The sequence below is a fragment of the Kogia breviceps genome, chromosome 4 (genome assembly GCF_026419965.1).
Source record: "Kogia breviceps isolate mKogBre1 chromosome 4, mKogBre1 haplotype 1, whole genome shotgun sequence".
Classification (NCBI taxonomy): domain Eukaryota; kingdom Metazoa; phylum Chordata; class Mammalia; order Artiodactyla; family Physeteridae; genus Kogia; species Kogia breviceps.
Genome location: NC_081313.1, coordinates 146,258,825 through 146,275,500, shown reverse-complemented (window position 1 = coordinate 146,275,500; position 16,676 = coordinate 146,258,825). Strand labels below are relative to the sequence as shown.

Genomic DNA, 16,676 nt, shown 5'->3' with positions numbered 1-16,676 from the left:
AATCTCCCCGCTTTGCCCTCCGCACCCTGTGGCTGCGCTCTCCTCCGCGGCCCCGGAGCTTCCCCCTCCGCCACCCGCAGTCTCCGCCCGCAAAGGGGCTTCTAGTGTGTGGGAATCTTTCCTCCTTCACGGCTCCCTCCCACTGGTGTAGGTCCCGTGCCTATTCTTTGTCTCTGTTTATTCTTTTTTCTTTTGCCCTACCCAGGTAGGTGGGGAGTTTCTTGCCTTTTGGGAGGTCTGAGGTCTTCTGCCAGTGTTCAGTGGGTGTTCTATAGGAGAAGTTCCACGTGTAGATGTATTTCTGTTGTCTCTGTGAGGAGGAAGGAGATCGCCGCGTCTTACTCTTCCGCCATCTTTAAGCCATCTCCGAGATGGAGGTTTAGAAATTGAGTTTCAGTCTTGTTTAAGTCTCTTCTCATCAGACTGGTCTCGTGATTTCCTACACACCACGTTACTTCCTGTGTACCTTTTCTTGGTGTTGTTCATGCCTGGAGTGTCTCCTGTGCCTGCTCAAATCTTGATCCATTCTCCTTTGTACTGTGGAAGTTTGTCATGCTGGCTACTGTCAGAACTGATTTTACTTAAGTTTCTTGTTAAGCCACAAACCACACATTTTGTATATTTTCTGTTTTTTGTGTTTGTCTGTATTTTTGTTTGTTTGTTTTGTTTTGTTTTTCGGTACGCGGGCCTCTCACTGTTGTGGCCTCTCCCGTTGCGGAGCACAGACTCCGGACGCGCAGGCTTAGTGACCATGGCTCACGGGCCCAGCCGCTCCGAGGCGTGTGGGATCTTCCCGGACCGGGACACGAACCTGTGTCCCCTGCATCGGCAGGCGGATTCTCAACCACTGCGCCCCAAGGGAAGCCCTGTTTGTCTGTATTTTAATGTTTCTCTTCAAGAAATATTATGGGAAGGGAAATAGCAAGATGTAAAGAGCAAAAAAGTCATCGTGATCTTTAAATTGTTAGAACATGTATCTGCAATCATGATTATAACGCACTGTGGTATGTCTTAAAATAGGAAATATATGTCACTTCGCATAAGAACAGCAAACTCAGTGGTGTTAGTGGGCGTGTGTCATGGAAGTAATCACAAAGCAGGTGACTGTTAGTTGGAGTCCTGAAACATTAGTGTGTGTTCCCTGTGTCCAGTAGTGGTCTGGAGGGGTCAGGAAGCCTGCCTTTCAATTTGAGGGAGCATAGGGTTTGAGGTCCTCTCTCTTCTATGGCTCTAGTATACTGCATAGCAGCTAATAAAATACTGGCTTTATAATTGACATTTAAATCGCTGATTGATCATCAAGATTGGGAAGTATCATTGGAAATGAAAATAGGAAGAGTCTTCAGATTTTTAGGTTTTTCTTTTTTTTCCTATGTCTCAAAAGGTATGTAGTATTTTACTGAGTGGTTGGGAATACAGTTTGCAGTATTCAGTGTATTCAGTTTTAGTATCTAAATACAATTAAACTGCTGCTGTTAACTGGAGTAACACTTTGTTACTGACAAGTTTTAGAATGCATCTGTTTATCAGTTACCTGTTTGGGAAGACTGCAGTTAATGATTTTAAGAATGTGGCTATAAACCTCCAATTGACTCAAGAAAAGCAAATGAGTCAAGATTGACAAATGTATATTGTGTGTGTGTGTGTATGTGTGTTTTTCCCTTTTAGTTATTTGGCAAGCTGTAAAGAACTCTATCTCTCTGAAGACAGTAAACTTCATGGGGTGTAATGTGACATGGCAGGGAGCAGATCACATGGCCAAGATCTTAAAGGTGATTTTTTTTATGTTTGAACTTTCATGAAAACATACGTGATTGATGCACATTAATATATTGATACAGATGGCAGTTAATTTTTGTCTTTTGGCACATGTGAGTGCAGCTTTCATTTTGTTGAAAGAATATGACCAGTTTTCAGTTTGGGAGTCTACCATTTAGTAAAGATAGTCCACTTAATTTTAGAAATAAGAGATTTAATATATAATACATAATAATATTTTTATGTATTTTTATTTACTGAAAACGTTGATTGTGATACTGTGAAAAATTATGCCATTCTAGTCTTCAAGACTTAAATGAATCAAGTGTTTACCAGCTGCTGTAGTTTATAAGCTAATAAAAATCACCACATCAGCAATTTGTAAATATAGTTTTTAAAATAATGCCTTAACAACTTTACAGTGGTTACAATGACTGTATTTAGGCCTAAAGTTATTTAATAATTTGACACGAAGCCTTTTTAATAGTTTGATGGTGCAGATCAGGGATGGGTAAAGTATGGCTGGTGGGCCAGATCCAGCCCGTCGCCTGGTAGAGAAAGTGTTTTTGGAACGTAGTCGCATCCATTGTTTAGAAAGTGTTTTTGGAACATAGTTGCACCCATTGTTTACATGGTAGCTATGGCTACCTTCACCCTACGCCAGTGGGGTTGAGTAGTTGCAACAGAAACTGTATAGCCCACAAAGCTGGAAATGTTTAAATTTAGATTTTAAAAATTGAAATATTCTTTGATCCTATAGAGGGCAAGTCCGTTGACCACTGGGATTGAAAACAGTCAAGAACACGGGTGCCGAAGCCAAATGGCCTAGGTTCCAATTCCCTTTCTCCCATTTCATAGCTAGTGACCATGAACCAATCACTTAACCTCTGTGCCTCATTATGAGGTTGAAATGAACTAATTTGTATAAATAGTTTGTAATTGATTGCTGTTATTAGCAATCACTAATTTGTAAGTGATTGCTGTTATTTTTGCTTGGAGCTTTTAGAAGTTATTATTAATAGAAAAATGACCCTCATGATTTTCGTCGTAGAGTGTCAAAGGCACTTTGAGTCCTTTATTTTTTCAAGAATGTAATAAGACTTTTTTCATGTAAAGTCACTGTTCCATATTACCAAAATTTATTTTATGAATATAAAGAATTGAATGTCTTTAAGACAAGACTTGTGGTGAAATGTGAAACCATTATTTTCCCAAAGGCACATCAAACTTGCTGTGCATAGTCCTGGCCTCTAAAGTCTGTGTGCATACCCTAGGTAGCAAGTGAGATCCATTTTATAATACACTTTTAAAAATAATGCCTTGGACTTCCCTAGCGGTCCAACAGTTAAGACACTGCGCTCCCAATGTAGGGGGCCCAGGTTCAATCCCTGCTCAAGGAACTGGATCCCACACGCATGTCGTAACTAAGAGCCCACATGCCACAACTAAAAGATCTGGCATGTCGCAACTGAAGATCCGGCACAGCCAAATAAATAAATAAATATTTTAAAATAATAATAAAATAATGCCTTGGATTTAGGAAAAGAAAATATTAGAACCTATTTGCCTTTGTATCATTTTAAAACTATCTGTGTGGTGTATAATGTACATACATTATATGTATAGAACTTTGTGTATATAATTTGTTAATAAATAAGATGCATCTTAAAAAGTTTTCTTATGGGTTACCCTACCCAGTCAGGTGTTTGGAGACCATTGGAGGACAGAATGATGACATTTAGAGCCTCAGCAATCATAGAATTTAGGACCCATTCCCTGACTTAGAAGCTAAAGAAAATAATTCCTAGACTGTCATTGAGTTGTCCAGCTTTACATAACTGTTCAGAAACAGGTCATCCAGTGGCTGGAATCTAATCACTGACAGACTAGAATCTGGGTCACTGGACTCGTAAACCAGAATGACTGTTTAATTTCTCAGCTTGATTCCCCTGCCATATATGCTTGATATGTGTGTGTGTGTGAATCTCTGATAATAAGCCATACTCAGTAGGCACACCCTGTTTCCTTATTCAAGCATCTTAATTTCATCCCGTGAAATCTGTGAAGTATCAGACCACCAGAAGGCATGTGGACACCTGGGCTGAGAGTCTTCCTTCCAGGAGATCTGATCTTGACTGTATGGCTGGTTTGAGGAGCATCACTCTGAACTACAACACGCTCATTGGTGACCTGGGTGCAAGTGCTTTTGCGGAATCTCTTAGTGAGGATTTGTGGCTTGGAGGTAAATTCTAAAATTGAAACTATTGAATTTTTAATATGATATATGCTTAGCTTTTGGCATGATACTGTTGTGATAGGTTTTTTGTAAAACCTTATTTTTCTGATAGGTTTTATTTTGCTTGTAAACTTTCTCTACGAGTTGCATATATTCTTTTTTTTTTTTTTTTTTTTTTTGTGGTACGCGGGGCTCTCACTGTTGTGGCCTCTCCCGTTGCGGAGCACAGGCTCCGGACGCGCAGGCTCAGAGGCCATGGCTCACGCGCCAAGCCGCTCCGCGGCACGTGGGATCTTCCCGCCCGGGGAACGAACCCGTGTCCCCTGAATCGGCAGGCGGATTCTCAACCACTGCGCCACCAGGGAAGCCCTGCATATATTCTTTATAGAAAATGCACAGTTACAAGAGAACAATTACCTATAATCTTAATACGCAGACATAATCAGTGTTCATTTTGTGTGTATACTTTCAGTCTTTTTTTTTCTATGAATATATTTTGTCCACTTGGGGATAACAAAAATAAAATTGTAATATACTTGCTATTTCATATTCCTGCTTTTTTTCATTTAATGATGTATCATGTAGTATTCCATCTTATTGATGTCCCATAGTTTAATCAGTTATTTGCCTTTCGATTTAGACAGTTTGCTTTTCCCTGTCAGAAACATTGTGAATACGTTGTATATACGTCTCTGTGTCCATCGGGATTACTTCTGTAGAGTAAGGAACTAGAAGTGGAATGACCTGAGTGTGACATACTTGTAAGACTTTTGATACACATCGCCGAGTTACCATCCAGAAATGCTATGCCAGTTTGTAGTCCACCCCAACAGTAGATGTGAAGCCTGCCTCTCACAAACACTGGCTTGTAGCACTTTTAAAAAAATGTAAAACTACAGAAGTGAGTACCTCTCCATTTTCTGTGCCAGTAGGATTACTCCCAATTTTATAACTTTTTTCAGTTAATTTAGTATGAGCATTTTGGCAAGTCAGTAAATTTGCATCTCCTGCATCGTTTTTTGTGATTGTTCAGTATTCCATTATGTGAGTATGCCACAGTGCACATAGCTTATCCATTCTTGTATATAAGCTTTGTCGAGTTTCTCACTTACAAATAGTACTCTGATATATATCCTTACCTATATCTCTGACTATTTCTTTTTGTTAAATTCTTAGAAAGAGAGCTGTTGGATCAAAAGGGTATAGACATGATTTCAAGGCTCTTCTTACAGAATCTTGGCTTAATCTGATAGGAGAATAACCACATTTTGTTTTATTTTGTATTCATTTGATTTACTGGTGAGGTTTACTGGCTGTTTGTATTAATCTGGCTATTTGGTTAATTAGAGCGTGTGTCCATTCTTCTGTAGTGAGAGCTTGTAAGGCTTGTATCATATCCTGTCAGATCCGTATGTCTGACTTGCTATTTCTGTGTGTCATGGGGGTGTTGAAAGACTCCAGTTACTTTAACGTGATGGTCCGCACAACACTTAAAAAAAGACTCACCATAGTTTCCTTTCATGGAATAGTTTGAAATACCTGTGCTTTGGTGATGATCCCTTTGGTTTAAATGAGTAGTTTGTTCAGCCCCAGAACGACTAGAACTCATGATCAGTTTTTCTGGTTTTTGTCTGACTTTTTATGGAGACAGTTCTTGACCATCATGCTTTCATGATAGGTTTTTAGTATGGATTGTCTGTTCACACATTGTTTGAATTTGTTATTATTTGTATCCTCTTAGACTTGTCTTTTTTTGCTCTGAAACTAACACTTATTACATTTCTTCTATTTTGTTTTCCCCTTTTAAGTAGTTTCAAGTGTGATTTAGAGCTGAAGATCATGATCCAAAGAATGGCGTGCATCTCTGACCTCCACCAGTTTTTGCTCGTGAGGTTTACGTGCCACTGCCGCCCTTGCTAATTATGAACTGAGATTCATTTTGTGATGCTTTTTGCTCATAGGTTATATACAGTTCTTCTTCTGTATACAGTTATACAGTTCTGTAATTGTAAACTATGTTGGGTGATTTATTGGTACTAAAGCCAGGGTTATCATTGCACATCCAAGAAGAGGTTTTTAAATTGGATTATGCATTATGTGTGTGCGTATAGGTTTCTGTTGTTTTTCCATACCCCAAATTACAAGCCTGCCATGACTTGTGTTGTGCAGGACTCTTCCACACGTGAGAAACTGAGAGTTGTCTATATGTTAAATCTGTAGAGTTAGCCAGTGACCTTTTGTCTTTCATCAAAAGCACTTGACCTGCAGCACTGTGGCCTCACCAGTGAAGGAGCAAAGGCTTTACTAAAGGCCCTTGAAACCAACAGAACTCTGCTCGTTCTGGTAATAAGAAAAAAACCCACCGGTTGGTCTGTGGTCACTTTTTAAAATTGATTAACACATAGCAAAACAAAAAGAATTTGTTCACGTATTGACAGTTTTTAAAACTTACTGTGTTCAACTTTCCTCATCATATACAGTTGGCACTTGAACAACGTGGGGTTAGGGGTGCCGACCCCTACGCAGTTGAAAATCTGGGTAGAAGTTTATAGTCAGTGGTTCCGCATCTGTGGATTCAACCAACCTTGGATCGTGAAGGACGATAGTACATATTTATTGAAAAAAACATCCATGTGTCAATGGACCCGCGAGGTACAAACCCATGTTGTTCAAGTTTCAACTGTACTTTTCTAGTGTTGCACTTCCCTTATGTTTTTAGCAGATGATGTTGTAATTAAAGTGAATTATACTTGTAAATTCTTATCTCTACTCTGAATAGAGGTGACCCTAGATACTAAGCCTGCTTCCACCGAGAGCATTATTTCTTTCCTGTGCAACCTCTGAATTCTTGCAAGGAGTACTTTATTCATTTGTCAGATTCACAGGTATTTTTTTTAATATCTTCTGTGTGCCAGATACAGGTTTAGGCACTAGGGCTAAAGCAGTGAACCAGACAGACAAAAGTCTTGCCCTCATGGAGCTTACATCCTAGTGAAGGAGCTCAGATGGCAATGAATAAACAGATAAGTAACATAATTTGAGATAGTAGGAAGTGCAGAAATATCTTAATGTAAGGAGAGTGAAGGGGGGCAGGTAGGACTCCATTGGATAGGTTTGTTAGGGGACAGCGTCACTGGAGAAGTGGCACTTGCACGGAGACCTGAATGAAGAGAGGAGCAAGCCACGGAAGGTCCGGGGTAAGCACATTCCAGGACAAGGAGGCCGTGAGTGTGCAGGCATGTAGGTGGGTGGAGTATTTCAGGAGAAGCAAGGAGGCCGACATGGCCAGAGGACTGAGTGAAGAAGAGTGTGTTATGACGTGAGGTCAGGGTGCTAGCCAGGGGTCTGATCTTATAACGTCTCGAAGGCCAGAGTACAGATTTGGATTATTCTAAATGAGTAGTGGGTATTGAACTGGAAAAAGGCATGATCCAAATAGTATCTGAATAAGGTGAGCTGGTAGAGAGAAAGAACTTGGGGGGATAAAGAAGAGAAACAGGGAGACCAGTTGGGAGACTATCACAGTGGTCCAAATAAGAGATGTTTCTGGCTTAGCTTCGGTTGGAAGTTTGGAGCAAGTGAAAAGCGCTTGAATTCAGGTTGTGTTTTGAGGGTATAGCTTACAAGGCTTGCCGATAGATTGGATGTGGGGTATGAAGGAAATAGTAACACGGAGACAAGTCATTGATGATTATGTGTGCAACTGGGTGGTATCACTTAGAAGAAGGGGGCCGATGGGAGGAGCAGCTTTTGCGGGAATATCAGAACTTTGGTTTGCTCTCTTAGATGCCCTTTAGGTATCTAAGTGTCTGGACAGTGCTCAGACTCTACTTTCTATCCAAAGGTATCCAAAGCCACCTTAGATGCAAAATGTTTAAAGTTGACCTTTGCTGCTGCCAAAATCATAGCCACTGTGGGCAGTCTGCAGTATGTCATCTTAGGTTTCTGAGGAAGAAACTAGCATACACAAAGGAGGAAATAAGTGTACAAGTGCATAATGTAGATTTCATATTTAATTTTATGGGGAAAGCAATAATTAGTTGGCTTTTGGTTTTAAATGGAAATAGCCACTCATTGGGAAATAATTACTCTAATTTCAATTTATTTGACTTTAAATCATTCTGTGATGAAAGCAGTTATGAAAAAAGGTCTGCAGAATGGAAGGAGTGCCAAGTCAGAGCTATATAACATGTTTTAATTCTCTCAGAAGAATTTCTCTTTGTTTTATTTTATTTTTTGCGATACGCTGGCCTCTCACTGTTGTGGCCTCTCCCATTGCAGAGCACCGGCTCTGGATGCGCAGGCTCAGTGGCCATGGGCCACGGGCCTAGCTGCTCCGTGGCATGTGGGATCTTCCTGGACCGGGGCACGAGCCCGTGTCCCGTGCATTGGCAGGCGGACTCTCAACCACTGTGCCACCAGGGAAACCCAAGAATTTCTCTTTAATGGCTTGTTTTTCTTTCCTTCTTAAAAGAAAATTATCAAGGTACCTTCTGCCATCTTATGTTTTTATTTTTATTTTTATTTTTAATAACATCTTTATTTGAGTATAACTGTTTTACAATAGTGTGTTAGTTTCTCCTTTACAACAAAGTGAATCAGTTATACATATACATATGTTCCCATATCTCTTCCCTCTTGTGTCACCCTCCCTCCCACCCTCCCTATCCCACCCCTCTAGGTGGTCTTTAGTGCACCATGGCTGGTGGATCTGCCATCTTAAAACTAAGTTTTTATTCAAATGAAATGGCTTTTCTGTTTTTGAAAATGGTGTGTGATGCTTTAATTTAGCTTCCCAGAAATGCAGATTGAAGACCTTTTATTAACTTAAAATATCTTAATTTGCAGTGAAGATCAAACCCTCCTCAATTACCTGTAACTTAAATGGCATATTTATCATTTCTCTCTCAGTACCAATGGATAAGTTCTCCATCGGTGAAGGAACCATCCAAAGCTGCTAGACAGAAAAAGAGAACTATAATTTTGGGAAGTGGTCGAAAAGGAAAAGCTACTCTTAGAATTGGCAACTCTTTCTTTTTTTTTAATGCTACTAGAACTTATACCCATTATATGTCCAGTGGGCTAAAATTAAAACATCCTTAATTATTATGCCTCAACGTTTAATTATTTCCTGAACGGTTAGCTATCAGTATTAATTGTGGTTCTTATGGAATGCACCTAGAATGTTCCTGACACATAGTGTTTAATATGTATTAGATATTAATTTTACTATGATAAAGCTCGTGAAGTGACAAAATCCATATCCAGATATGAGGTCACCTTTTCTCCCTTTCACGTGGGGTGCAGGCCTTGGGAAAGAGAGGGAAGCATGTGATGTGTCTAGTGACAACCCCAAAATAAAATAAAGCAGGCAGAGGTCTTGGCGCTTTACAGATATGAATAGTTTTTCTTGTCATCAGAGCCCTGTGAACAGACAGTGTTGTACAGCACCGCAGACAGATTAGGGTCAGGTACAGCAGGGAAGTGGATCAGGCAGGATAAGAACATGCGGAGAGTTGGCGGGGGCTGGTTCCAGAGGCTTTATTTACTAAAGAAACAACAAAAATCACAGATGATAATGATGGTTTTTTTTTTCCAAATATACGAATCAGTGGAAAAACTAGAAATGATCATGTTCAGAATTGTGATCAGTTGTGTCTAAATATGTAAAAGTCAGTTACTTTCCCGTAAGCCAGAAATAACAATAGAAAACAAGGAAAGATCCCATTCGTAATAGTCACAAAAATTAGTAAATATCTAGAAGTCAGTTGAGTGTTCACCTGAAAAAGTCAGTGCAAAAGGATAGATGAAATAATTTAAACATACATGTTAACATTAATAAAATATAATGTTAACATATGATCCATCAACATATAAAGCCACTGGCACTGGCAGAGGGAAAGACAGATCGGTGGAAAAGTCCAGAAACTGGTCCCTGTTTACTTGAGAATTGTATTTTAACTTAGACAATTTTAAAGTCTAACTTGACTTTTTGTCTAATTGACTGATTGAAGCATTGCTAATTCATTTAAACAGAAATTAGATATTGGCATCACAGCATACACAAATTCTAGTCAGTCGAAAAGATGCAAGTGCAGCTAAATGCAATAAGCAAATACACAATACAGGAGAGAATTTCTGTCTAACTGTAGGGAGTACAGAAGCCTTCCTAAGTAAGCCATAAAACTCAGAGGCCATAAACTGAAAGATATTTAATTACATGAAAATTTAAAACTTTTCTACAGTTCAAGACATAAAAAAAACAAAATGACAGACACAAAAGTTTGGTAGTGTATTAACATATAAAGGTGACTGTTGATAGAGAGAAGAACCCACCAATAAATGAAAAAGGATAACCAAATTTTATAAAGGCAGGGGGTGGTTTCTAACTGTATGAGCAAACCACTCAGAAGAAACACAGCTGGCTACTACACAGATGAAGAGGGGCCAACTTCTTTAGGAAATGCAGGTTAAAACCATGGGATTTTCTTCCCTCTGATGGGCAGAAATTCTAAAGACTGATAACATCTGGTGTAGACAGGGGACCAAACACACTTTGAGTATGTTAAGTATAACAAATGTGTTCAAATTTGGAGCGAGGCTTGCAGCATCCATCAAAGTTCAAAACTCTCTTGCTCTTTGACCAAAGACTTTTACTTCTAGGCACCTGCCCTCTGCCAGTACTCTGCCTTGCACAGAGCGTGCATCAAACAGGCACCCGCAAGTCCGATGAGGGAGACTTATGTAATGGGGAAACTCTAGCGACAACCTGGATGTCCTTCGGGAGGGGTCTGATGAAGGAAATGAGGATCCATCTGTGGTAGGGAGGAACGTGTGTGTGGAGCTCGGGGAAGGCCTGTGAGCAGGCTGGGAAGATGGCCTGATACGTCATCAGGTCCAAAGGGAAAAGAGCAGGTGTAGAAAAGGACATGTCTCTTATTCCACTTAGAAACCCACCGTGTTTGTATTTGTAAATACTATATATGTATATATGTACATATTGAAACATGCATATATACATGTGTACACATTTGTGTATGTGATCCTGAAAATGCACAAAAGACTATTAATGGCAACCACCTCAATGGAAGGGAATAGATCTTTGTATTTTTAGTCTAGTTTTCCTAATCGTGTGCAAATTTAGACTTAATTTTTTATTTAAAAAATTAGGCAGTCAGGAGAGGCCTGGTGACTCTTTTGTGGGCTTCTCTCACCTCAGGATGCACTCTTCACACCCTTTCTTGTTTCTGGTTTGTCTTTTGCAGCAGACACCACTGAAAGGAGCATCTTGTCATCCCTTGCCAACCGCCTGCGGTTTTCTTGCGCCCTCTAAACCCTCACCACCTTTGTGAGCTGCTGTTTCCTACTGAGGTGAAGCCTTTCCCCTCACACACACCCCTCTGGTACCTTGGGAAGTTCCGGGGTTTCTCAGTGGGCATTCTAGAATACTCATCCCAGAGATGCAGTGGGTTTTTCAGCCACATGCATTTGGGGAAAACTGTGTTCCTGTATGAATTATCCTCTTGGGAGTTCACGATTCACCAGAGCTCTTGAGACGCTCTAGGAAGTTGAGTCAAGAAACCCTTGTAGCCCTGTTAATTCAGGATTTTCTAAATTTCTGAGACTGACTGTGGTACTGCTTTTTCGGTCACAACCATCCTCATCAGCTTCCATCATAGACTCCCTGGGCAGCGCTGCTCAGACTCTGTCCTGGAAGCTTTATAGTCCCAGGATTACCCGCTGCTTCCATGCCCACCCGGCCCCGTGCTGGTGCTCTGTCAGCCTGGCACCTTCTCCCTGCCCCCAACTCATTCAGGCCACAGGCCCTGCCCCCGCTCTGGGATTTGGTGATAACGCCTGGGAGCGGTGGGCCAGCACAGCCCACGGCAGTGTTCTGTGTGGCTCACAGGGTTCAATACACACAATTGGAGTCCTTAGTGGAACATGGGAAGATGACTTAACTGCAGATGTCTTATTTCATAATCCCCGTGTCTCTGAAAGTGGGAAAAACACACTGGGAGGGCCATATGTTTTAAGTAAAAGGGAGACTCTGTTTCTCTGTGGGAGTAAAGAACAGGCCCTCACAGCTAACAGGTAACATAGGGAGTTTGTGCTGAGTCTGTCGTGTTGGGCCTGTTATACTCATTTCTATGACCCTTGGGTCCCTATTGACATTTGCATTTACTGCCCATGCTTGAAACTCCCCAGCGTCCCTGTCTTGGTAAGGAGCCCTGATTCTGTGGACCTAGAAGTTCTTTGTGGGAGCTTTCTAGCAGGCCTCTCCCCCAGTGTCCCCACCTCCAGCCCCTATGGCGGTCGTAGTGCTTTTTCGAAAACACAGAGCTCCTTGTTGTGCAGACCTGCATGCTCCTCGTTGATCCGATCGATCCAGTTCCCAGGAGAGCGTGTCTGCAGGGCCCTCTGCGGTCTGCAGTCCTGCCCCCAGCCAGGCACCCTGCACCCCAGGTGCTGCAGAGAACTTGCTGGGGTCCCCTGTGCCTTGGCAGAGACAGCTCTCTGCCAGATGCCCTTCCTTCGTCTCCCCCTGTCCTGCCCCTCCCACCTCCCTTCCTCTGAAACCTTCAGCCTTCTGTGTGGCAGAGTTACTTGCTCAGCTCTGTGCTTCCACAGCGCTTGTCCTGTGGCTGTTGAATTCCCTCCACAGCCGTTTTGCCAGGTTGTGAGCAGCTGATTCCCCTTCATCGTTTTCTTCCCTCAGCCCCACACCAGGGACGCTCTCGGGCACCGTGCAAAGTTAATCTTCAATTTCTAGTTGTTATGACGTTGTTGCTGTCATGGTACCACCTACGTTCACAGTAGGATGGGTAAATGTGTGTGGGATGACTGTAAATACAGATTCTTTGTAAATGTAGGTTCCTAATTCTTCCCCCTTGTAATATGTTTTCCCCTTAAATCACGTGTCCTTTTAGCTGCTCCAGCTCTATCATTGGACTGTCACCTGGGGAGCCTGAGGCAGCAAAATATCAAAGAGGGTAGACACTACATTTTTAATGTAAATGTCAACCAGGATACCTGCTAGCTGTGCAAAGGGGCCCCAGAATTCAGGCTCAAAGCCTATTACCAGATAGTTGGTTTCCCTGCTTGTGTCTCTTCTCTCTGTCCATGTGCACTTGACTCCTATTAACTTTCACAGGAATTATGTGTGTGCCCTGAGGGGCGAGCATAGCTTTGAACGGGGGCTTCCTCACACTGCTTTTCTGTCTTGTTTACTTTTAATGAATCCACCCTGTAGAAGTGGAAGAATGACAGGATGTGTTTGAGAAAATTTAGAGAGTTATTACATATTTTCCCTGTAATCCAGAATAGCATGCCAGCTCTTCTTCTGTTTGTCTCCTTTGGTTGTCAGTGGAAGATAATTTTGGCTTGCTTACTTTCCAAATGAGAATCTGAAGTCCAATACAAACATACCCTAGGTGAAACGTGACCCATTCATTTTTGAGAGTCTGTATGAGGCCTTTGCAAGGTGTGGAGAATAAAGGGACAGATTTATTGGCTTCAATAGATACATACATAGCATTGAATGTGTTCCAGACACTGTTCTAAATTCTATCAGTTATCTACTTTTGCATCACAGAACACTTCAAGACAGTGACTGAAAACCACAGCCATTTCTTGTGCTCAGGATTGTTTTCAGTCAGCAGGTGGGGCTGGGCTTAGTGGGGTGGTTTCTGCTGCTGGTCTCATCTGAGATCACTTATTCAACCAAAGTCATCTGGTGATCCACCTAGAGTCTAAATGGCCCCCCTCATCTGTCTGGCAGCTGGTGCTGGCTGTGGGCTGGGCCCGTTATTTCCAGCAGGCTAGCTCGGGCTTGCTTACATGGCAGTGATATTTTCAGAGGGCAGGTAGAGGAGCTGCATGCCCCTTGAGGCCTCAGCTTGGAAGTTGCACAGCATCACTCCTGTTGCAGTCTCTTGGTCAAGGCAAGTCCGCAAGGCCAGCCCAGATTCAAAAGGTGTGGAGCACTAGGCCCCACCTCTTGCTGGGAGGGCTGCATAGAATTTGTGGCCATTTAGTCCTCACATCAGAGAGGCACAACAGAGAGATTGAGTCACCTGTTCAAGGTCACACAGCTCGGGACAATACAGTGTTTTAAGTGCTTTGACAGCTGCTGCTCATTATTTTTAAAGCTTACAGCCACTATTCGGACCAACTTATTGTTTTTCTCTGCAGCCTTGTAGAGAAAGGGTCATTCACATTGCTGTGTGACTGCCATGGGTTGGAAGCTTCATATATGTTGTAGCATTGAATTGTCATAACTAGTATAAAATGGAGATATTATTATTATTCCCAATATTCAGATGAGGAAACTGAGGCTCTTGGAAATTAAGTATGAGTCGCATAAGAGAATGTTAGCTCACTGTTCCATATGCAAGAATGGTCTCCCTATGTAAATTATAAATGTCCTGCCACAGATCTTTTTTTTAATCTCTTGTTTGCATCTGGAAAATGGTTTTTAAAACTTTTCTGTTACTTTGTTAATGGCAGTTGCACATTACAGAAAAAAATCTGGAACAAGAAACATGTTTTTCAGATGTCCAGTGGTGCCCCAGAATAGAAGCAAGATGAATATTCCATTTCGCATTGGCAACACCAAAGGAGATGATTCTTTAGAAAAAAGATTTCGCGACAAAGCTCTTGAACTCAGTATGATCTCCCTGAAAGGGCATAGTTGGTGAGTACACGTCCCATCCAGAAGCTTGTCAGAGAACTGGTTTACTTTTCAGACGCTGAAGGAAACACATGTAGGAGGCTGCCCATCCTGGAGTAGCAGGTACTGTAACTCGTTGGGAAAGACCATTTGTTATGGGGGTTCTCCTGCTGCTGCTTACAGACCCCTTAATAGGGTTCCATGGCCGAGAGCATGGGGGGGACACACTTTCTAGGAGCTTTGGTCAGAATTACCTTTGAAAATCTCTGCTCTGACAGCACAAAGGGTGCCATCCCATGTCTGGTGCAGCTGGCAGAAGCCCGTTCAGTGTAAGAACAGACACTGTTGCTCCCCTGAACATCAGAGAGAGTAGTTAATTCTGTAAGCCCCATGGAAGATGTATGTTCTCACGCATGAGAATAGCTGCCCGCTCCCTGCCCCCTGCACGGCAGGCTCATCGAAGACTTGAGCTAACCTAGGTTACCTGTGAGCGTTAGGAAGGAATTTTCTAATGACTGAGATGTGTGATGCTCCTGGCCACCTGCGTTGGCTTTCAGGTGGGAGGTTGGACACGGTGGTGTCAGGTGCTGCGACCCTCGCAGGAGCTGTTGACGGGAAGGAGGGTCGTCGTGATGCTCAACCCGGTGCTCCTGCTCTTAGCGGCTGCATCGGTGGTTCTTCTGGGTCCGTGGGAGGCATTCGGGCCTCTCTGCATAACGCTGTCACCATCGAAGATGTCCAGAAGCTGGCAGCCTTTGTGAAGCAGTTTTTGGAGATGCACCAGCTATGAGCACATGCTAACCAATATACACTCTGCCCTTGAACAGTGTACAAAATTGAAAGTCACTTGGGCATGGCTAAAAAACCTAAATACACACAGTAGTTTTCTCGAACGAACATGCTTATGATAGATTTTCTTCGTTTTTCAGAGAACAGCAAAATATCCACAGCTATGCCAAGCTGTTGAAATTTAACCTTAATTCTGACTTGAACTGGAAGCTTTTCAAAAATCTTCTCTTGGGGCTTCCCTGGTGGCGCATGGGTTGGAAGTCCACCTGCCGATGCAGGGGACACGGGTTCGTGCCAGTTCCAGGGATCCCATATGCCGCGGAGCGGCTAGGCCTGCGGGCCATGGCCGCTGAGCCTGCACGTCGGGGCCTGTGCTCCGCAGTGGGAGAGGCCACACAGTGAGAGGGCCACGTATCGCAAAAAAAAAAAAAAAAAAAAAAAAGAAATCTTTTCTTGCTTTTCTATCAAATGCTAGCTGCTGTTGTCTTTGCTTCTACTTTTTCTGCCTAGATCTCATATTCAGAGCCGCCTGTGGGTTTAATTATATGCAAATTGCAGGTTATTGCTTATAGAGACACACAGCATGGAGGGTGGGTGGGGCCCTCTAGGTGCTGAATTCTGATCCTTTGCAAGATGACAGCAGTGGGGTCTTCTGGTTTCTTTCCTTATATGGTTATTCTCATAAAGCGATAAAATTGACTTACTATATGTTTATGTAGCAAGGTCTGTTTTTAATACCATGTAGTTTATATCTCTATGCATTTATATCTCTGTGCCTTTATATTTCTAATAATACGGTTCTTGTTGGTATATGTTGAGACTTTGAGAATTTGTCAGGATCCTTGGCCTTGTGCATTAGAGTGTTACGTTCTCAACAGTTGTGTGCCTCCCCTTCCCCCTCCCCTCTCGCGTTTTAAGCTGCTTCACCAGATTTGGAAGCTCCCTGATTCGCCTTTACTTTCCTTTCAGTGGGTAGAGGACGGTTGGTTGTTTGGTTGGTTCTTCGTTTTTCAGCTATGCTGTTAAACTAAAAATCTCTGTTAAATTCCCTTACTGTTTGTTCACGTGACTGTTCTCTTTCTGGTGTTTGACCAGTGATGCTGTGAGTTCGGGAAGATCTTTGCTGAGGAGTCTTTTCCCCTATTGTTCATCCATTGTCAGTGTTTTATGTTGACCCTGTGAAGGACATTAAAGTCCTAAAACATCTAAACCTTAGTCAGT

General features: G+C 42.2%; 1 protein-coding gene across 1 annotated transcript; it reads left to right on the top strand.

Moving 5' to 3' along the window:
• The first annotated feature begins 985 nt into the window (after positions 1 to 985).
• Positions 986 to 15,456, top strand: LOC131755770 (centrosomal protein of 78 kDa-like). Its single transcript, XM_059062396.1, has 8 exons — positions 986 to 1,004; positions 1,669 to 1,772; positions 3,826 to 4,000; positions 6,249 to 6,359; positions 8,107 to 8,172; positions 8,904 to 9,017; positions 14,504 to 14,662; positions 15,224 to 15,456. The coding sequence occupies exons 1-8, from the start codon at positions 986 to 988 to the stop codon at positions 15,454 to 15,456; spliced, it is 981 nt and encodes a 326-aa protein (XP_058918379.1).
• The last annotated feature ends 1,220 nt before the right edge of the window (positions 15,457 to 16,676 follow it).

Bases quoted from the DNA above. Each gene is read 5' to 3' on its own strand.
- LOC131755770 (XM_059062396.1), top strand. The intron at 1,773-3,825 runs GTGATTTTTTTT...AAATCTGTGAAG, and splicing joins ACATGGCCAAGATCTTAAAG to TATCAGACCACCAGAAGGCA. The intron at 4,001-6,248 runs GTAAATTCTAAA...TTTCATCAAAAG, and splicing joins TGAGGATTTGTGGCTTGGAG to CACTTGACCTGCAGCACTGT.